General features: G+C 48.0%; 2 protein-coding genes across 23 annotated transcripts in view; both read right to left on the bottom strand.

The window, feature by feature from the left end:
* The window catches only part of col6a3 (collagen, type VI, alpha 3), a 137830-nt gene that overhangs the window by 77037 nt on the left and 45796 nt on the right, over positions 1-14997 (bottom strand). The window lies entirely within an intron of this gene.
* Positions 1-14997, bottom strand: part of LOC127965271 (collagen alpha-3(VI) chain-like) — a 34208-nt gene that overhangs the window by 6589 nt on the left and 12622 nt on the right. For 3 of the 21 annotated variants that reach the window (XM_052566007.1, XM_052566006.1, XM_052566008.1), the window contains exon 3: positions 8444-9083. In XM_052566007.1, coding sequence (XP_052421967.1) covers positions 8568-9083 — 516 coding nt within the window. In that variant the 3' untranslated portion in view covers positions 8444-8567. Of the gene's footprint in view, positions 1-1419; positions 2216-2370; positions 3019-4937; positions 5565-5889; positions 6555-8443; positions 9254-9408; positions 10080-11976; positions 12773-12927; positions 13576-14997 lie in introns of those variants that run through there. The other 18 variants (XM_052566004.1, XM_052566005.1, XM_052566001.1 and 15 more) reach the window with 16 other exon arrangements.

Here is a 14997-nt window from a genome sequence, read left to right as displayed (position 1 = left end):
TGGAGACCGGCCCCCGTGTAGAGGGGTCTGCCTCCTTTGTGCCTCAGACCTCTGACACTGTCAAGAATGTCTTCCTTTGTCGTGTACGTGTTAAGATAGAAATGGACCTCTGTGTCTCCACTGTACTGGACCACAGAAACGCGGTCTCTGTTCTCATCTATGTCCAATCTCTCCACCATTCTTTGCACAAACTCTTTCATTGCTGGGAACCCATTCCTAGTGCCATCCGATCCATCCAGCAGGAAGACAACATCTCTCCTCTGCCTACGGCCCTCAGCTAAGAAATAACAGTCACGGGTAAGATGGGGGACATTGTAAGGAAAAAAATAACGGAATAGGGGAAAACAGCGTATTGCATTACATAGTAGATGCTTTGCCATTAATCGTGCTTTCTGTGTTTTTTGATATCATCTCACCTCCCGCAAAGATTCACGACTCAGGAAGAAATCATTTTCCTTCTCTAACTAACTAGAACTACAGGTAAAGCACAACTCACTACAACATTAAAAGCTGTGAGGAAGTAGAAGAAGCATGTTTATTTATTTCTTACCTATCGTCGTGGTAGTGGTAGACGTGACCTCTACAAATACTGTGTCAATGTTGCTGAACAGCTGCTGTTGGACACTTGGAAGGTCAGCAAAATCCCTTACTGAGAGTGCATAACTAGGCTCATGGGAGATCCTCTGGAGTTCGCTGCTGTCTGAGCTCCTTGACCCTATCCCAAAGATAAGCACTCCCAGCTCCTTCAGGGATGAGGCCGGTGTATCAACATTATCAAATGACCTTCCACCACTCAGCAGAATCAGTAACTGGGGCACACCTTCTACACGTCTGCTTCCAGAGGAGGCAGTGAATATATTGTCCCTCACGTACTGCAAAGCTGCCCCTGTGTTGAGGGGTCTCCCTCCTTTGTGCCTCAGACCCCTGACTGTGTCAAGAATGTCCTCCTTTCTTGAGTATGTGTTAAGATAGAAATGGGCCTCTGGATCTCTGCTGTACTGGACCACGGACACGCGGTCTCTGTTCTCAGACACATTCAGTCTCCCCACCATCCTTTCAACAAAGTCGCGCATCGCAGGGAAAGAGCTCCTAGTGCCATCCGAACCATCCAGCAGGAACACCACATCCCTCTTTCGCTCAGCTAAGGATAATGAAATGGAACACAGAGTCACGTGAGCACTTGGCATCTGATATTTTCTGTAGGTGTATGCATGCTCTAGCTGGCAACAGCAAATGGGAAGAGACTCTCCCGCCCTTTAAGCTATTTTACAACCAATCCGATGGCCAAATGTTAGTCCCATCTGCTAAAATAATACCTCGTTTTGGTCAGAGTAAATCTGCCTAAATTTAATGAATGCGAAGCATTGAAATAAGGTCTAAATTTAAAGGTCATATTGGTCAAAAGAGAAAAACTTGGCCTAAAGCAAGCTAACGAGTGAATGAACAAACACTTTAAAATGTATCAGTGACTAGAGTTCAAGCCCTTGGCTTTTTAGCCTAATTTCCCACGGCTCTGCTCACATGCAGTGCTAACTTAAACTGTTCAGGGTCAACTGCACGCTTTGCAAAGAGGAGCTCAGAGTACTGTTTTCTAGAGGCATGCGGGAATCTGTCTTACCCGGCACAGTAGCTGTCACCGGCTTGACTTGACCAAGCACATTGTTGAGGGAGCTGATAAACTGCTGTTGGACACTGGGAAGGTCAGAGAATTCATTGATGGACTGTGCATAGGTAGGATCATTGGCAATTCTCTGCACCTCTCTGCTGGAATTTCTGGTGCCGACACCAAAAATCAAGATCCCGCCCTGTTTCAAGGCGGAGGCAGGTATATCTATGTTATCGCTTGACCGTCCTCCACTGAGGAGGATGAGAATCTGAGGGACACCCGCTTGCTTTCTACTCCCCGCAGAGGCGGTGAAGACATTGTCCCTCACGTACTGGAGAGCTGCCCCAGTGTTGAGGGGTCTCCCTCCTCTATGCCTCAGACCTCTGACAGAGTTCAAGATCTCCCCCTTTGTTGTGTAGGTATTCAGATAGAAATTGACCTCTGCGTCTCTACTGTACTGCACCACGGCAACACGGTCTCTGTTTGCATCTATGCTGAATTGCTCCACTAATCTTTGCACGAAGTCACGCATCGCCGGGAAAGTATTTCTAGTGCCATCTGATGCGTCCAGCAGGAACACTACGTCCTTTCTGGGTATGGCGTCATCAGCTAGGAAAAGAAAACAGCATCATTAACACCAGGACATTTCAAAACATCTTTAGAACATCACGTTAGTTCACTACTCCTTTGACTATCTAAGCTGCGAGTAATCAACAAGGCACAGCCTGTCCGAAAGCACTTGTGAAGTTCTGCCATGCACATACCGGTCAGAGTCGGAGAAGTCGGAGTGACAGGCATTGCAACATCCTGGACAGAGGCCAGCAGCTGCTCTTGGACTTTTGGAAGCTCACTGAAGTCGGACACGGTCAGAGCGTAATTGGGGTCGGATGAAATTCTCTGCAATTCTCTGCTATCAGAGCCCCTCGATCCTATTCCAAAGGTCGAAACGCCAAGCTCTTTCAGAGAGGAGGCTGCTGCATCGACACTGTCAGATGACCTTCCCCCGCTAAACAAAACCAGTATCTGCGGCACACCCTCCAGCCGCCTGCTGCCAGAGGTGGCAGTAAAGACACTGTCTCTGACGTACTGGAGAGCTGCCCCCATGTTGAGGGGTCTGCCTCCTTTGTGTCTCAGGCCTCTGACACGGTCAAGAACCTCTTCCTTTGTCGTGTAGCTGTTCAGATAGAAATGGACCTCAGCGTCTCTACTGTACTGCACCACAGAAACTCGGTCTCTGTTGGCCTCTATGTTGAATTTCTCCACTACTCTTTGCACGAAGTCACGCATAGCTGGGAAAGAATTCCTAGTGCCATCTGAACCGTCCAGAAGAAAGACTACGTCCCTTCTGGGTGTGGTGTAAACAGCTAGGAGGGGGGAAACAGCATCATTAACGGCAAGAAATATCAATAACGTTCATTAAACTTCAGAATGTCATATCAGTTCACCCCCTCAATAACAGTCCAAGCTCTGGCTAACATTCCCACTGCTCACAAATTTTTATATAAAGAAAACAAAGGGGAAAGAAAAAAGGGAGGGCATGAAGTAGGAAGGCGAGACACAGTGTACTATGACGTTCTGCCATGCACATACCGGTGACAGCTGGTGATGTTGGAGTGATGGGAATTGCAACAGCCTTGACAGAGGCTAGCAGCTGCTCTTGGACTTTCGGAAGCTCACTGAAGTCGGACACGGTCAGGGCATAATTGGGGTCGGATGAAATTCTCTGCAATTCTCTGCTATCAGAGCCCCTCGATCCTATTCCAAAGGTCAAAACTCCAAGCTCTTTCAGAGAGGAGGCTGCTGCGTCAACACTGTCAGATGACCTTCCCCCACTAAGAAAAACGAGTATCTGCGGCACACCATCCAGTCTCCTGCTGCCAGAGGTGGCAGTAAAGACATTGTCTCTGACGTACTGGAGACCGGCCCCCGTGTAGAGGGGTCTGCCTCCTTTGTGCCTCAGACCTCTGACACTGTCAAGAATGTCTTCCTTTGTCGTGTACGTGTTAAGATAGAAATGGACCTCTGTGTCTCCACTGTACTGGACCACAGAAACGCGGTCTCTGTTCTCATCTATGTCCAATCTCTCCACCATTCTTTGCACAAACTCTTTCATTGCTGGGAACCCATTCCTAGTGCCATCCGATCCATCCAGCAGGAAGACAACATCTCTCCTCTGCCTACGGCCCTCAGCTAAGAAATAACAGTCACGGGTAAGATGGGGGACATTGTAAGGAAAAAAATAACGGAATAGGGGAAAACAGCGTATTGCATTACATAGTAGATGCTTTGCCATTAATCGTGCTTTCTGTGTTTTTTGATATCATCTCACCTCCCGCAAAGATTCACGACTCAGGAAGAAATCATTTTCCTTCTCTAACTAACTAGAACTACAGGTAAAGCACAACTCACTACAACATTAAAAGCTGTGAGGAAGTAGAAGAAGCATGTTTATTTATTTCTTACCTATCGTCGTGGTAGTGGTAGACGTGACCTCTACAAATACTGTGTCAATGTTGCTGAACAGCTGCTGTTGGACACTTGGAAGGTCAGCAAAATCCCTTACTGAGAGTGCATAACTAGGCTCATGGGAGATCCTCTGGAGTTCGCTGCTGTCTGAGCTCCTTGACCCTATCCCAAAGATAAGCACTCCCAGCTCCTTCAGGGACGAGGCCGGTGTATCAACATTATCAAATGACCTTCCACCACTCAGCAGAATCAGTAACTGGGGCACACCTTCTACACGTCTGCTTCCAGAGGAGGCAGTGAATATATTGTCCCTCACGTACTGCAAAGCTGCCCCTGTGTTGAGGGGTCTCCCTCCTTTGTGCCTCAGACCCCTGACTGTGTCAAGAATGTCCTCCTTTCTTGAGTATGTGTTAAGATAGAAATGGGCCTCTGGATCTCTGCTGTACTGGACCACGGACACGCGGTCTCTGTTCTCAGACACATTCAGTCTCCCCACCATCCTTTCAACAAAGTCGCGCATCGCAGGGAAAGAGCTCCTAGTGCCATCCGAACCATCCAGCAGGAACACCACATCCCTCTTTCGCTCAGCTAAGGATAATGAAATGGAACACAGAGTCACGTGAGCACTTGGCATCTGATATTTTCTGTAGGTGTATGCATGCTCTAGCTGGCAACAGCAAATGGGAAGAGACTCTCCCGCCCTTTAAGCTATTTTACAACCAATCCGATGGCCAAATGTTAGTCCCATCTGCTAAAATAATACCTCGTTTTGGTCAGAGTAAATCTGCCTAAATTTAATGAATGCGAAGCATTGAAATAAGGTCTAAATTTAAAGGTCATATTGGTCAAAAGAGAAAAACTTGGCCTAAAGCAAGCTAACGAGTGAATGAACAAACACTTTAAAATGTATCAGTGACTAGAGTTCAAGCCCTTGGCTTTTTAGCCTAATTTCCCACGGCTCTGCTCACATGCAGTGCTAACTTAAACTGTTCAGGGTCAACTGCACGCTTTGCAAAGAGGAGCTCAGAGTACTGTTTTCTAGAGGCATGCGGGAATCTGTCTTACCCGGCACAGTAGCTGTCACCGGCTTGACTTGACCAAGCACATTGTTGAGGGAGCTGATAAACTGCTGTTGGACACTGGGAAGGTCAGAGAATTCATTGATGGACTGTGCATAGGTAGGATCATTGGCAATTCTCTGCACCTCTCTGCTGGAATTTCTGGTGCCGACACCAAAAATCAAGATCCCGCCCTGTTTCAAGGCGGAGGCAGGTATATCTATGTTATCGCTTGACCGTCCTCCACTGAGGAGGATGAGAATCTGAGGGACACCCGCTTGCTTTCTACTCCCCGCAGAGGCGGTGAAGACATTGTCCCTCACGTACTGGAGAGCTGCCCCAGTGTTGAGGGGTCTCCCTCCTCTATGCCTCAGACCTCTGACAGAGTTCAAGATCTCCCCCTTTGTTGTGTAGGTATTCAGATAGAAATTGACCTCTGCGTCTCTACTGTACTGCACCACGGCAACACGGTCTCTGTTTGCATCTATGCTGAATTGCTCCACTAATCTTTGCACGAAGTCACGCATAGCCGGGAAAGTATTTCTAGTGCCATCTGATGCGTCCAGCAGGAACACTACGTCCTTTCTGGGTATGGGGTCATCAGCTAGGAAAAGAAAACAGCATCATTAACACCAGGACATTTCAAAACATCTTTAGAACATCACGTTAGTTCACTACTCCTTTGACTATCTAAGCTGCGAGTAATCAACAAGGCACAGCCTGTCCGAAAGCACTTGTGAAGTTCTGCCATGCACATACCGGTCAGAGTCGGAGAAGTCGGAGTGACAGGCATTGCAACATCCTGGACAGAGGCCAGCAGCTGCTCTTGGACTTTTGGAAGCTCACTGAAGTCGGACACGGTCAGAGCGTAATTGGGGTCGGATGAAATTCTCTGCAATTCTCTGCTGTCAGAGCCCCTCGATCCTATTCCAAAGGTCGAAACGCCAAGCTCTTTCAGAGAGGAGGCTGCTGCATCGACACTGTCAGATGACCTTCCCCCGCTAAACAAAACCAGTATCTGCGGCACACCCTCCAGCCGCCTGCTGCCAGAGGTGGCAGTAAAGACACTGTCTCTGACGTACTGGAGAGCTGCCCCCATGTTGAGGGGTCTGCCTCCTTTGTGTCTCAGGCCTCTGACACGGTCAAGAACCTCTTCCTTTGTCGTGTAGCTGTTCAGATAGAAATGGACCTCAGCGTCTCTACTGTACTGCACCACAGAAACTCGGTCTCTGTTGGCCTCTATGTTGAATTTCTCCACTACTCTTTGCACGAAGTCACGCATAGCTGGGAAAGAATTCCTAGTGCCATCTGAACCGTCCAGAAGAAAGACTACGTCCCTTCTGGGTGTGGTGTAAACAGCTAGGAGGGGGGAAACAGCATCATTAACGGCAAGAAATATCAATAACGTTCATTAAACTTCAGAATGTCATATCAGTTCACCCCCTCAATAACAGTCCAAGCTCTGGCTAACATTCCCACTGCTCACAAATTTTTATATAAAGAAAACAAAGGGGAAAGAAAAAAGGGAGGGCATGAAGTAGGAAGGCGAGACACAGTGTACTATGACGTTCTGCCATGCACATACCGGTGACAGCTGGTGATGTTGGAGTGATGGGAATTGCAACAGCCTTGACAGAGGCTAGCAGCTGCTCTTGGACTTTCGGAAGCTCACTGAAGTCGGACACGGTCAGGGCATAATTGGGGTCGGATGAAATTCTCTGCAATTCTCTGCTATCAGAGCCCCTCGATCCTATTCCAAAGGTCAAAACTCCAAGCTCTTTCAGAGAGGAGGCTGCTGCGTCAACACTGTCAGATGACCTTCCCCCACTAAGCAAAACCAGTATCTGCGGCACACCATCCAGTCTCCTGCTGCCAGAGGTGGCAGTAAAGACATTGTCTCTGACGTACTGGAGACCGGCCCCCGTGTAGAGGGGTCTGCCTCCTTTGTGCCTCAGACCTCTGACACTGTCAAGAATGTCTTCCTTTGTCGTGTACGTGTTAAGATAGAAATGGACCTCTGTGTCTCCACTGTACTGGACCACAGAAACGCGGTCTCTGTTCTCATCTATGTCCAATCTCTCCACCATTCTTTGCACAAACTCTTTCATTGCTGGGAACCCATTCCTAGTGCCATCCGATCCATCCAGCAGGAAGACAACATCTCTCCTCTGCCTACGGCCCTCAGCTAAGAAATAACAGTCACGGGTAAGATGGGGGACATTGTAAGGAAAAAAATAACGGAATAGGGGAAAACAGCGTATTGCATTACATAGTAGATGCTTTGCCATTAATCGTGCTTTCTGTGTTTTTTGATATCATCTCACCTCCCGCAAAGATTCACGACTCAGGAAGAAATCATTTTCCTTCTCTAACTAACTAGAACTACAGGTAAAGCACAACTCACTACAACATTAAAAGCTGTGAGGAAGTAGAAGAAGCATGTTTATTTATTTCTTACCTATCGTCGTGGTAGTGGTAGACGTGACCTCTACAAATACTGTGTCAATGTTGCTGAACAGCTGCTGTTGGACACTTGGAAGGTCAGCAAAATCCCTTACTGAGAGTGCATAACTAGGCTCATGGGAGATCCTCTGGAGTTCGCTGCTGTCTGAGCTCCTTGACCCTATCCCAAAGATAAGCACTCCCAGCTCCTTCAGGGATGAGGCCGGTGTATCAACATTATCAAATGACCTTCCACCACTCAGCAGAATCAGTAACTGGGGCACACCTTCTACACGTCTGCTTCCAGAGGAGGCAGTGAATATATTGTCCCTCACGTACTGCAAAGCTGCCCCTGTGTTGAGGGGTCTCCCTCCTTTGTGCCTCAGACCCCTGACTGTGTCAAGAATGTCCTCCTTTCTTGAGTATGTGTTAAGATAGAAATGGGCCTCTGGATCTCTGCTGTACTGGACCACGGACACGCGGTCTCTGTTCTCAGACACATTCAGTCTCCCCACCATCCTTTCAACAAAGTCGCGCATCGCAGGGAAAGAGCTCCTAGTGCCATCCGAACCATCCAGCAGGAACACCACATCCCTCTTTCGCTCAGCTAAGGATAATGAAATGGAACACAGAGTCACGTGAGCACTTGGCATCTGATATTTTCTGTAGGTGTATGCATGCTCTAGCTGGCAACAGCAAATGGGAAGAGACTCTCCCGCCCTTTAAGCTATTTTACAACCAATCCGATGGCCAAATGTTAGTCCCATCTGCTAAAATAATACCTCGTTTTGGTCAGAGTAAATCTGCCTAAATTTAATGAATGCGAAGCATTGAAATAAGGTCTAAATTTAAAGGTCATATTGGTCAAAAGAGAAAAACTTGGCCTAAAGCAAGCTAACGAGTGAATGAACAAACACTTTAAAATGTATCAGTGACTAGAGTTCAAGCCCTTGGCTTTTTAGCCTAATTTCCCACGGCTCTGCTCACATGCAGTGCTAACTTAAACTGTTCAGGGTCAACTGCACGCTTTGCAAAGAGGAGCTCAGAGTACTGTTTTCTAGAGGCATGCGGGAATCTGTCTTACCCGGCACAGTAGCTGTCACCGGCTTGACTTGACCAAGCACATTGTTGAGGGAGCTGATAAACTGCTGTTGGACACTGGGAAGGTCAGAGAATTCATTGATGGACTGTGCATAGGTAGGATCATTGGCAATTCTCTGCACCTCTCTGCTGGAATTTCTGGTGCCGACACCAAAAATCAAGATCCCGCCCTGTTTCAAGGCGGAGGCAGGTATATCTATGTTATCGCTTGACTGTCCTCCACTGAGGAGGATGAGAATCTGAGGGACACCCGCTTGCTTTCTACTCCCCGCAGAGGCGGTGAAGACATTGTCCCTCACGTACTGGAGAGCTGCCCCAGTGTTGAGGGGTCTCCCTCCTCTATGCCTCAGACCTCTGACAGAGTTCAAGATCTCCCCCTTTGTTGTGTAGGTATTCAGATAGAAATTGACCTCTGCGTCTCTACTGTACTGCACCACGGCAACACGGTCTCTGTTTGCATCTATGCTGAATTGCTCCACTAATCTTTGCACGAAGTCACGCATCGCCGGGAAAGTATTTCTAGTGCCATCTGATGCGTCCAGCAGGAACACTACGTCCTTTCTGGGTATGGGGTCATCAGCTAGGAGAAGAAAACAGCATCATTAACACCAGGACATTTCAAAACATCTTTAGAACATCACGTTAGTTCACTACTCCTTTGACTATCTAAGCTGCGAGTAATCAACAAGGCACAGCCTGTCCGAAAGCACTTGTGAAGTTCTGCCATGCACATACCGGTCAGAGTCGGAGAAGTCGGAGTGACAGGCATTGCAACATCCTGGACAGAGGCCAGCAGCTGCTCTTGGACTTTTGGAAGCTCACTGAAGTCGGACACGGTCAGAGCGTAATTGGGGTCGGATGAAATTCTCTGCAATTCTCTGCTATCAGAGCCCCTCGATCCTATTCCAAAGGTCGAAACGCCAAGCTCTTTCAGAGAGGAGGCTGCTGCATCGACACTGTCAGATGACCTTCCCCCGCTAAACAAAACCAGTATCTGCGGCACACCCTCCAGCCGCCTGCTGCCAGAGGTGGCAGTAAAGACACTGTCTCTGACGTACTGGAGAGCTGCCCCCATGTTGAGGGGTCTGCCTCCTTTGTGTCTCAGGCCTCTGACACGGTCAAGAACCTCTTCCTTTGTCGTGTAGCTGTTCAGATAGAAATGGACCTCAGCGTCTCTACTGTACTGCACCACAGAAACTCGGTCTCTGTTGGCCTCTATGTTGAATTTCTCCACTACTCTTTGCACGAAGTCACGCATAGCTGGGAAAGAATTCCTAGTGCCATCTGAACCGTCCAGAAGAAAGACTACGTCCCTTCTGGGTGTGGTGTAAACAGCTAGGAGGGGGGAAACAGCATCATTAACGGCAAGAAATATCAATAACGTTCATTAAACTTCAGAATGTCATATCAGTTCACCCCCTCAATAACAGTCCAAGCTCTGGCTAACATTCCCACTGCTCACAAATTTTTATATAAAGAAAACAAAGGGGAAAGAAAAAAGGGAGGGCATGAAGTAGGAAGGCGAGACACAGTGTACTATGACGTTCTGCCATGCACATACCGGTGACAGCTGGTGATGTTGGAGTGATGGGAATTGCAACAGCCTTGACAGAGGCTAGCAGCTGCTCTTGGACTTTCGGAAGCTCACTGAAGTCGGACACGGTCAGGGCATAATTGGGGTCGGATGAAATTCTCTGCAATTCTCTGCTATCAGAGCCCCTCGATCCTATTCCAAAGGTCAAAACTCCAAGCTCTTTCAGAGAGGAGGCTGCTGCGTCAACACTGTCAGATGACCTTCCCCCACTAAGCAAAACCAGTATCTGCGGCACACCATCCAGTCTCCTGCTGCCAGAGGTGGCAGTAAAGACATTGTCTCTGACGTACTGGAGACCGGCCCCCGTGTAGAGGGGTCTGCCTCCTTTGTGCCTCAGACCTCTGACACTGTCAAGAATGTCTTCCTTTGTCGTGTACGTGTTAAGATAGAAATGGACCTCTGTGTCTCCACTGTACTGGACCACAGAAACGCGGTCTCTGTTCTCATCTATGTCCAATCTCTCCACCATTCTTTGCACAAACTCTTTCATTGCTGGGAACCCATTCCTAGTGCCATCCGATCCATCCAGCAGGAAGACAACATCTCTCCTCTGCCTACGGCCCTCAGCTAAGAAATAACAGTCACGGGTAAGATGGGGGACATTGTAAGGAAAAAAATAACGGAATAGGGGAAAACAGCGTATTGCATTACATAGTAGATGCTTTGCCATTAATCGTGCTTTCTGTGTTTTTTGATATCATCTCACCTCCCGCAAAGATTCACGACTCAGGAAGAAATCATTTTCCTTCTCTAACTAACTAGAACTACAGGTAAAGCACAACTCACTACAACATTAAACGCTGTGAGGAAGTAGAAGAAGCATGTTTATTTATTTCTTACCTATCGTCGTGGTAGTGGTAGACGTGACCTCTACAAATACTGTGTCAATGTTGCTGAACAGCTGCTGTTGGACACTTGGAAGGTCAGCAAAATCCCTTACTGAGAGTGCATAACTAGGCTCATGGGAGATCCTCTGGAGTTCGCTGCTGTCTGAGCTCCTTGACCCTATCCCAAAGATAAGCACTCCCAGCTCCTTCAGGGACGAGGCCGGTGTATCAACATTATCAAATGACCTTCCACCACTCAGCAGAATCAGTAACTGGGGCACACCTTCTACACGTCTGCTTCCAGAGGAGGCAGTGAATATATTGTCCCTCACGTACTGCAAAGCTGCCCCTGTGTTGAGGGGTCTCCCTCCTTTGTGCCTCAGACCCCTGACTGTGTCAAGAATGTCCTCCTTTCTTGAGTATGTGTTAAGATAGAAATGGGCCTCTGGATCTCTGCTGTACTGGACCACGGACACGCGGTCTCTGTTCTCAGACACATTCAGTCTCCCCACCATCCTTTCAACAAAGTCGCGCATCGCAGGGAAAGAGCTCCTAGTGCCATCCGAACCATCCAGCAGGAACACCACATCCCTCTTTCGCTCAGCTAAGGATAATGAAATGGAACACAGAGTCACGTGAGCACTTGGCATCTGATATTTTCTGTAGGTGTATGCATGCTCTAGCTGGCAACAGCAAATGGGAAGAGACTCTCCCGCCCTTTAAGCTATTTTACAACCAATCCGATGGCCAAATGTTAGTCCCATCTGCTAAAATAATACCTCGTTTTGGTCAGAGTAAATCTGCCTAAATTTAATGAATGCGAAGCATTGAAATAAGGTCTAAATTTAAAGGTCATATTGGTCAAAAGAGAAAAACTTGGCCTAAAGCAAGCTAACGAGTGAATGAACAAACACTTTAAAATGTATCAGTGACTAGAGTTCAAGCCCTTGGCTTTTTAGCCTAATTTCCCACGGCTCTGCTCACATGCAGTGCTAACTTAAACTGTTCAGGGTCAACTGCACGCTTTGCAAAGAGGAGCTCAGAGTACTGTTTTCTAGAGGCATGCGGGAATCTGTCTTACCCGGCACAGTAGCTGTCACCGGCTTGACTTGACCAAGCACATTGTTGAGGGAGCTGATAAACTGCTGTTGGACACTGGGAAGGTCAGAGAATTCATTGATGGACTGTGCATAGGTAGGATCATTGGCAATTCTCTGCACCTCTCTGCTGGAATTTCTGGTGCCGACACCAAAAATCAAGATCCCGCCCTGTTTCAAGGCGGAGGCAGGTATATCTATGTTATCGCTTGACCGTCCTCCACTGAGGAGGATGAGAATCTGAGGGACACCCGCTTGCTTTCTACTCCCCGCAGAGGCGGTGAAGACATTGTCCCTCACGTACTGGAGAGCTGCCCCAGTGTTGAGGGGTCTCCCTCCTCTATGCCTCAGACCTCTGACAGAGTTCAAGATCTCCCCCTTTGTTGTGTAGGTATTCAGATAGAAATTGACCTCTGCGTCTCTACTGTACTGCACCACGGCAACACGGTCTCTGTTTGCATCTATGCTGAATTGCTCCACTAATCTTTGCACGAAGTCACGCATCGCCGGGAAAGTATTTCTAGTGCCATCTGATGCGTCCAGCAGGAACACTACGTCCTTTCTGGGTATGGCGTCATCAGCTAGGAAAAGAAAACAGCATCATTAACACCAGGACATTTCAAAACATCTTTAGAACATCACGTTAGTTCACTACTCCTTTGACTATCTAAGCTGCGAGTAATCAACAAGGCACAGCCTGTCCGAAAGCACTTGTGAAGTTCTGCCATGCACATACCGGTCAGAGTCGGAGAAGTCGGAGTGACAGGCATTGCAACATCCTGGACAGAGGCCAGCAGCTGCTCTTGGACTTTTGGAAGCTCACTGAAGTCGGACACGGTCAGAGCGTAATTGGGGTCGGATGAAATTCTCTGCAATTCTCTGCTATCAGAGCCCCTCGATCCTATTCCAAAGGTCGAAACGCCAAGCTCTTTCAGAGAGGAGGCTGCTGCATCGACACTGTCAGATGACCTTCCCCCGCTAAACAAAACCAGTATCTGCGGCACACCCTCCAGCCGCCTGCTGCCAGAGGTGGCAGTAAAGACACTGTCTCTGACGTACTGGAGAGCTGCCCCCATGTTGAGGGGTCTGCCTCCTTTGTGTCTCAGGCCTCTGACACGGTCAAGAACCTCTTCCTTTGTCGTGTAGCTGTTCAGATAGAAATGGACCTCAGCGTCTCTACTGTACTGCACCACAGAAACTCGGTCTCTGTTGGCCTCTATGTTGAATTTCTCCACTACTCTTTGCACGAAGTCACGCATAGCTGGGAAAGAATTCCTAGTGCCATCTGAACCGTCCAGAAGAAAGACTACGTCCCTTCTGGGTGTGGTGTAAACAGCTAGGAGGGGGGAAACAGCATCATTAACGGCAAGAAATATCAATAACGTTCATTAAACTTCAGAATGTCATATCAGTTCACCCCCTCAATAACAGTCCAAGCTCTGGCTAACATTCCCACTGCTCACAAATTTTTATATAAAGAAAACAAAGGGGAAAGAAAAAAGGGAGGGCATGAAGTAGGAAGGCGAGACACAGTGTACTATGACGTTCTGCCATGCACATACCGGTGACAGCTGGTGATGTTGGAGTGATGGGAATTGCAACAGCCTTGACAGAGGCTAGCAGCTGCTCTTGGACTTTCGGAAGCTCACTGAAGTCGGACACGGTCAGGGCATAATTGGGGTCGGATGAAATTCTCTGCAATTCTCTGCTATCAGAGCCCCTCGATCCTATTCCAAAGGTCAAAACTCCAAGCTCTTTCAGAGAGGAGGCTGCTGCGTCAACACTGTCAGATGACCTTCCCCCACTAAGCAAAACCAGTATCTGCGGCACACCATCCAGTCTCCTGCTGCCAGAGGTGGCAGTAAAGACATTGTCTCTGACGTACTGGAGACCGGCCCCCGTGTAGAGGGGTCTGCCTCCTTTGTGCCTCAGACCTCTGACACTGTCAAGAATGTCTTCCTTTGTCGTGTACGTGTTAAGATAGAAATGGACCTCTGTGTCTCCACTGTACTGGACCACAGAAACGCGGTCTCTGTTCTCATCTATGTCCAATCTCTCCACCATTCTTTGCACAAACTCTTTCATTGCTGGGAACCCATTCCTAGTGCCATCCGATCCATCCAGCAGGAAGACAACATCTCTCCTCTGCCTACGGCCCTCAGCTAAGAAATAACAGTCACGGGTAAGATGGGGGACATTGTAAGGAAAAAAATAACGGAATAGGGGAAAACAGCGTATTGCATTACATAGTAGATGCTTTGCCATTAATCGTGCTTTCTGTGTTTTTTGATATCATCTCACCTCCCGCAAAGATTTACGACTCAGGAAGAAATCATTTTCCTTCTCTAACTAACTAGAACTACAGGTAAAGCACAACTCACTACAACATTAAAAAATGTGAGGAAGTAGAAGAAGCATGTTTATTTATTTCTTACCTATCGTCGTGGTAGTGGTAGACGTGACCTCTACAAATACTGTGTCAATGTTGCTGAACAGCTGCTGTTGGACACTTGGAAGGTCAGCAAAATCACTTACTGAGAGTGCATAACTAGGCTCATGGGAGATCCTCTGGAGTTCGCTGCTGTCTGAGCTCCTTGACCCTATCCCAAAGATAAGCACTCCCAGCTCCTTCAGGGATGAGGCCGGTGTATCAACATTATCAAATGACCTTCCACCACTCAGCAGAATCAGTAACTGGGGCACACCTTCTACACGTCTGCTTCCAGAGGAGGCAGTGAATATATTGTCCCTCACGTACTGCAAAGCTGCCCCTGTGTTGAGGGGTCTCCCTCCTTTGTGCCTCAGA

This window comes from Carassius gibelio, chromosome B9 (assembly GCF_023724105.1).
Source record: "Carassius gibelio isolate Cgi1373 ecotype wild population from Czech Republic chromosome B9, carGib1.2-hapl.c, whole genome shotgun sequence".
Lineage (NCBI taxonomy): Eukaryota > Metazoa > Chordata > Actinopteri > Cypriniformes > Cyprinidae > Carassius > Carassius gibelio.
This window is presented reverse-complemented; position numbering and strand designations above follow the sequence as displayed.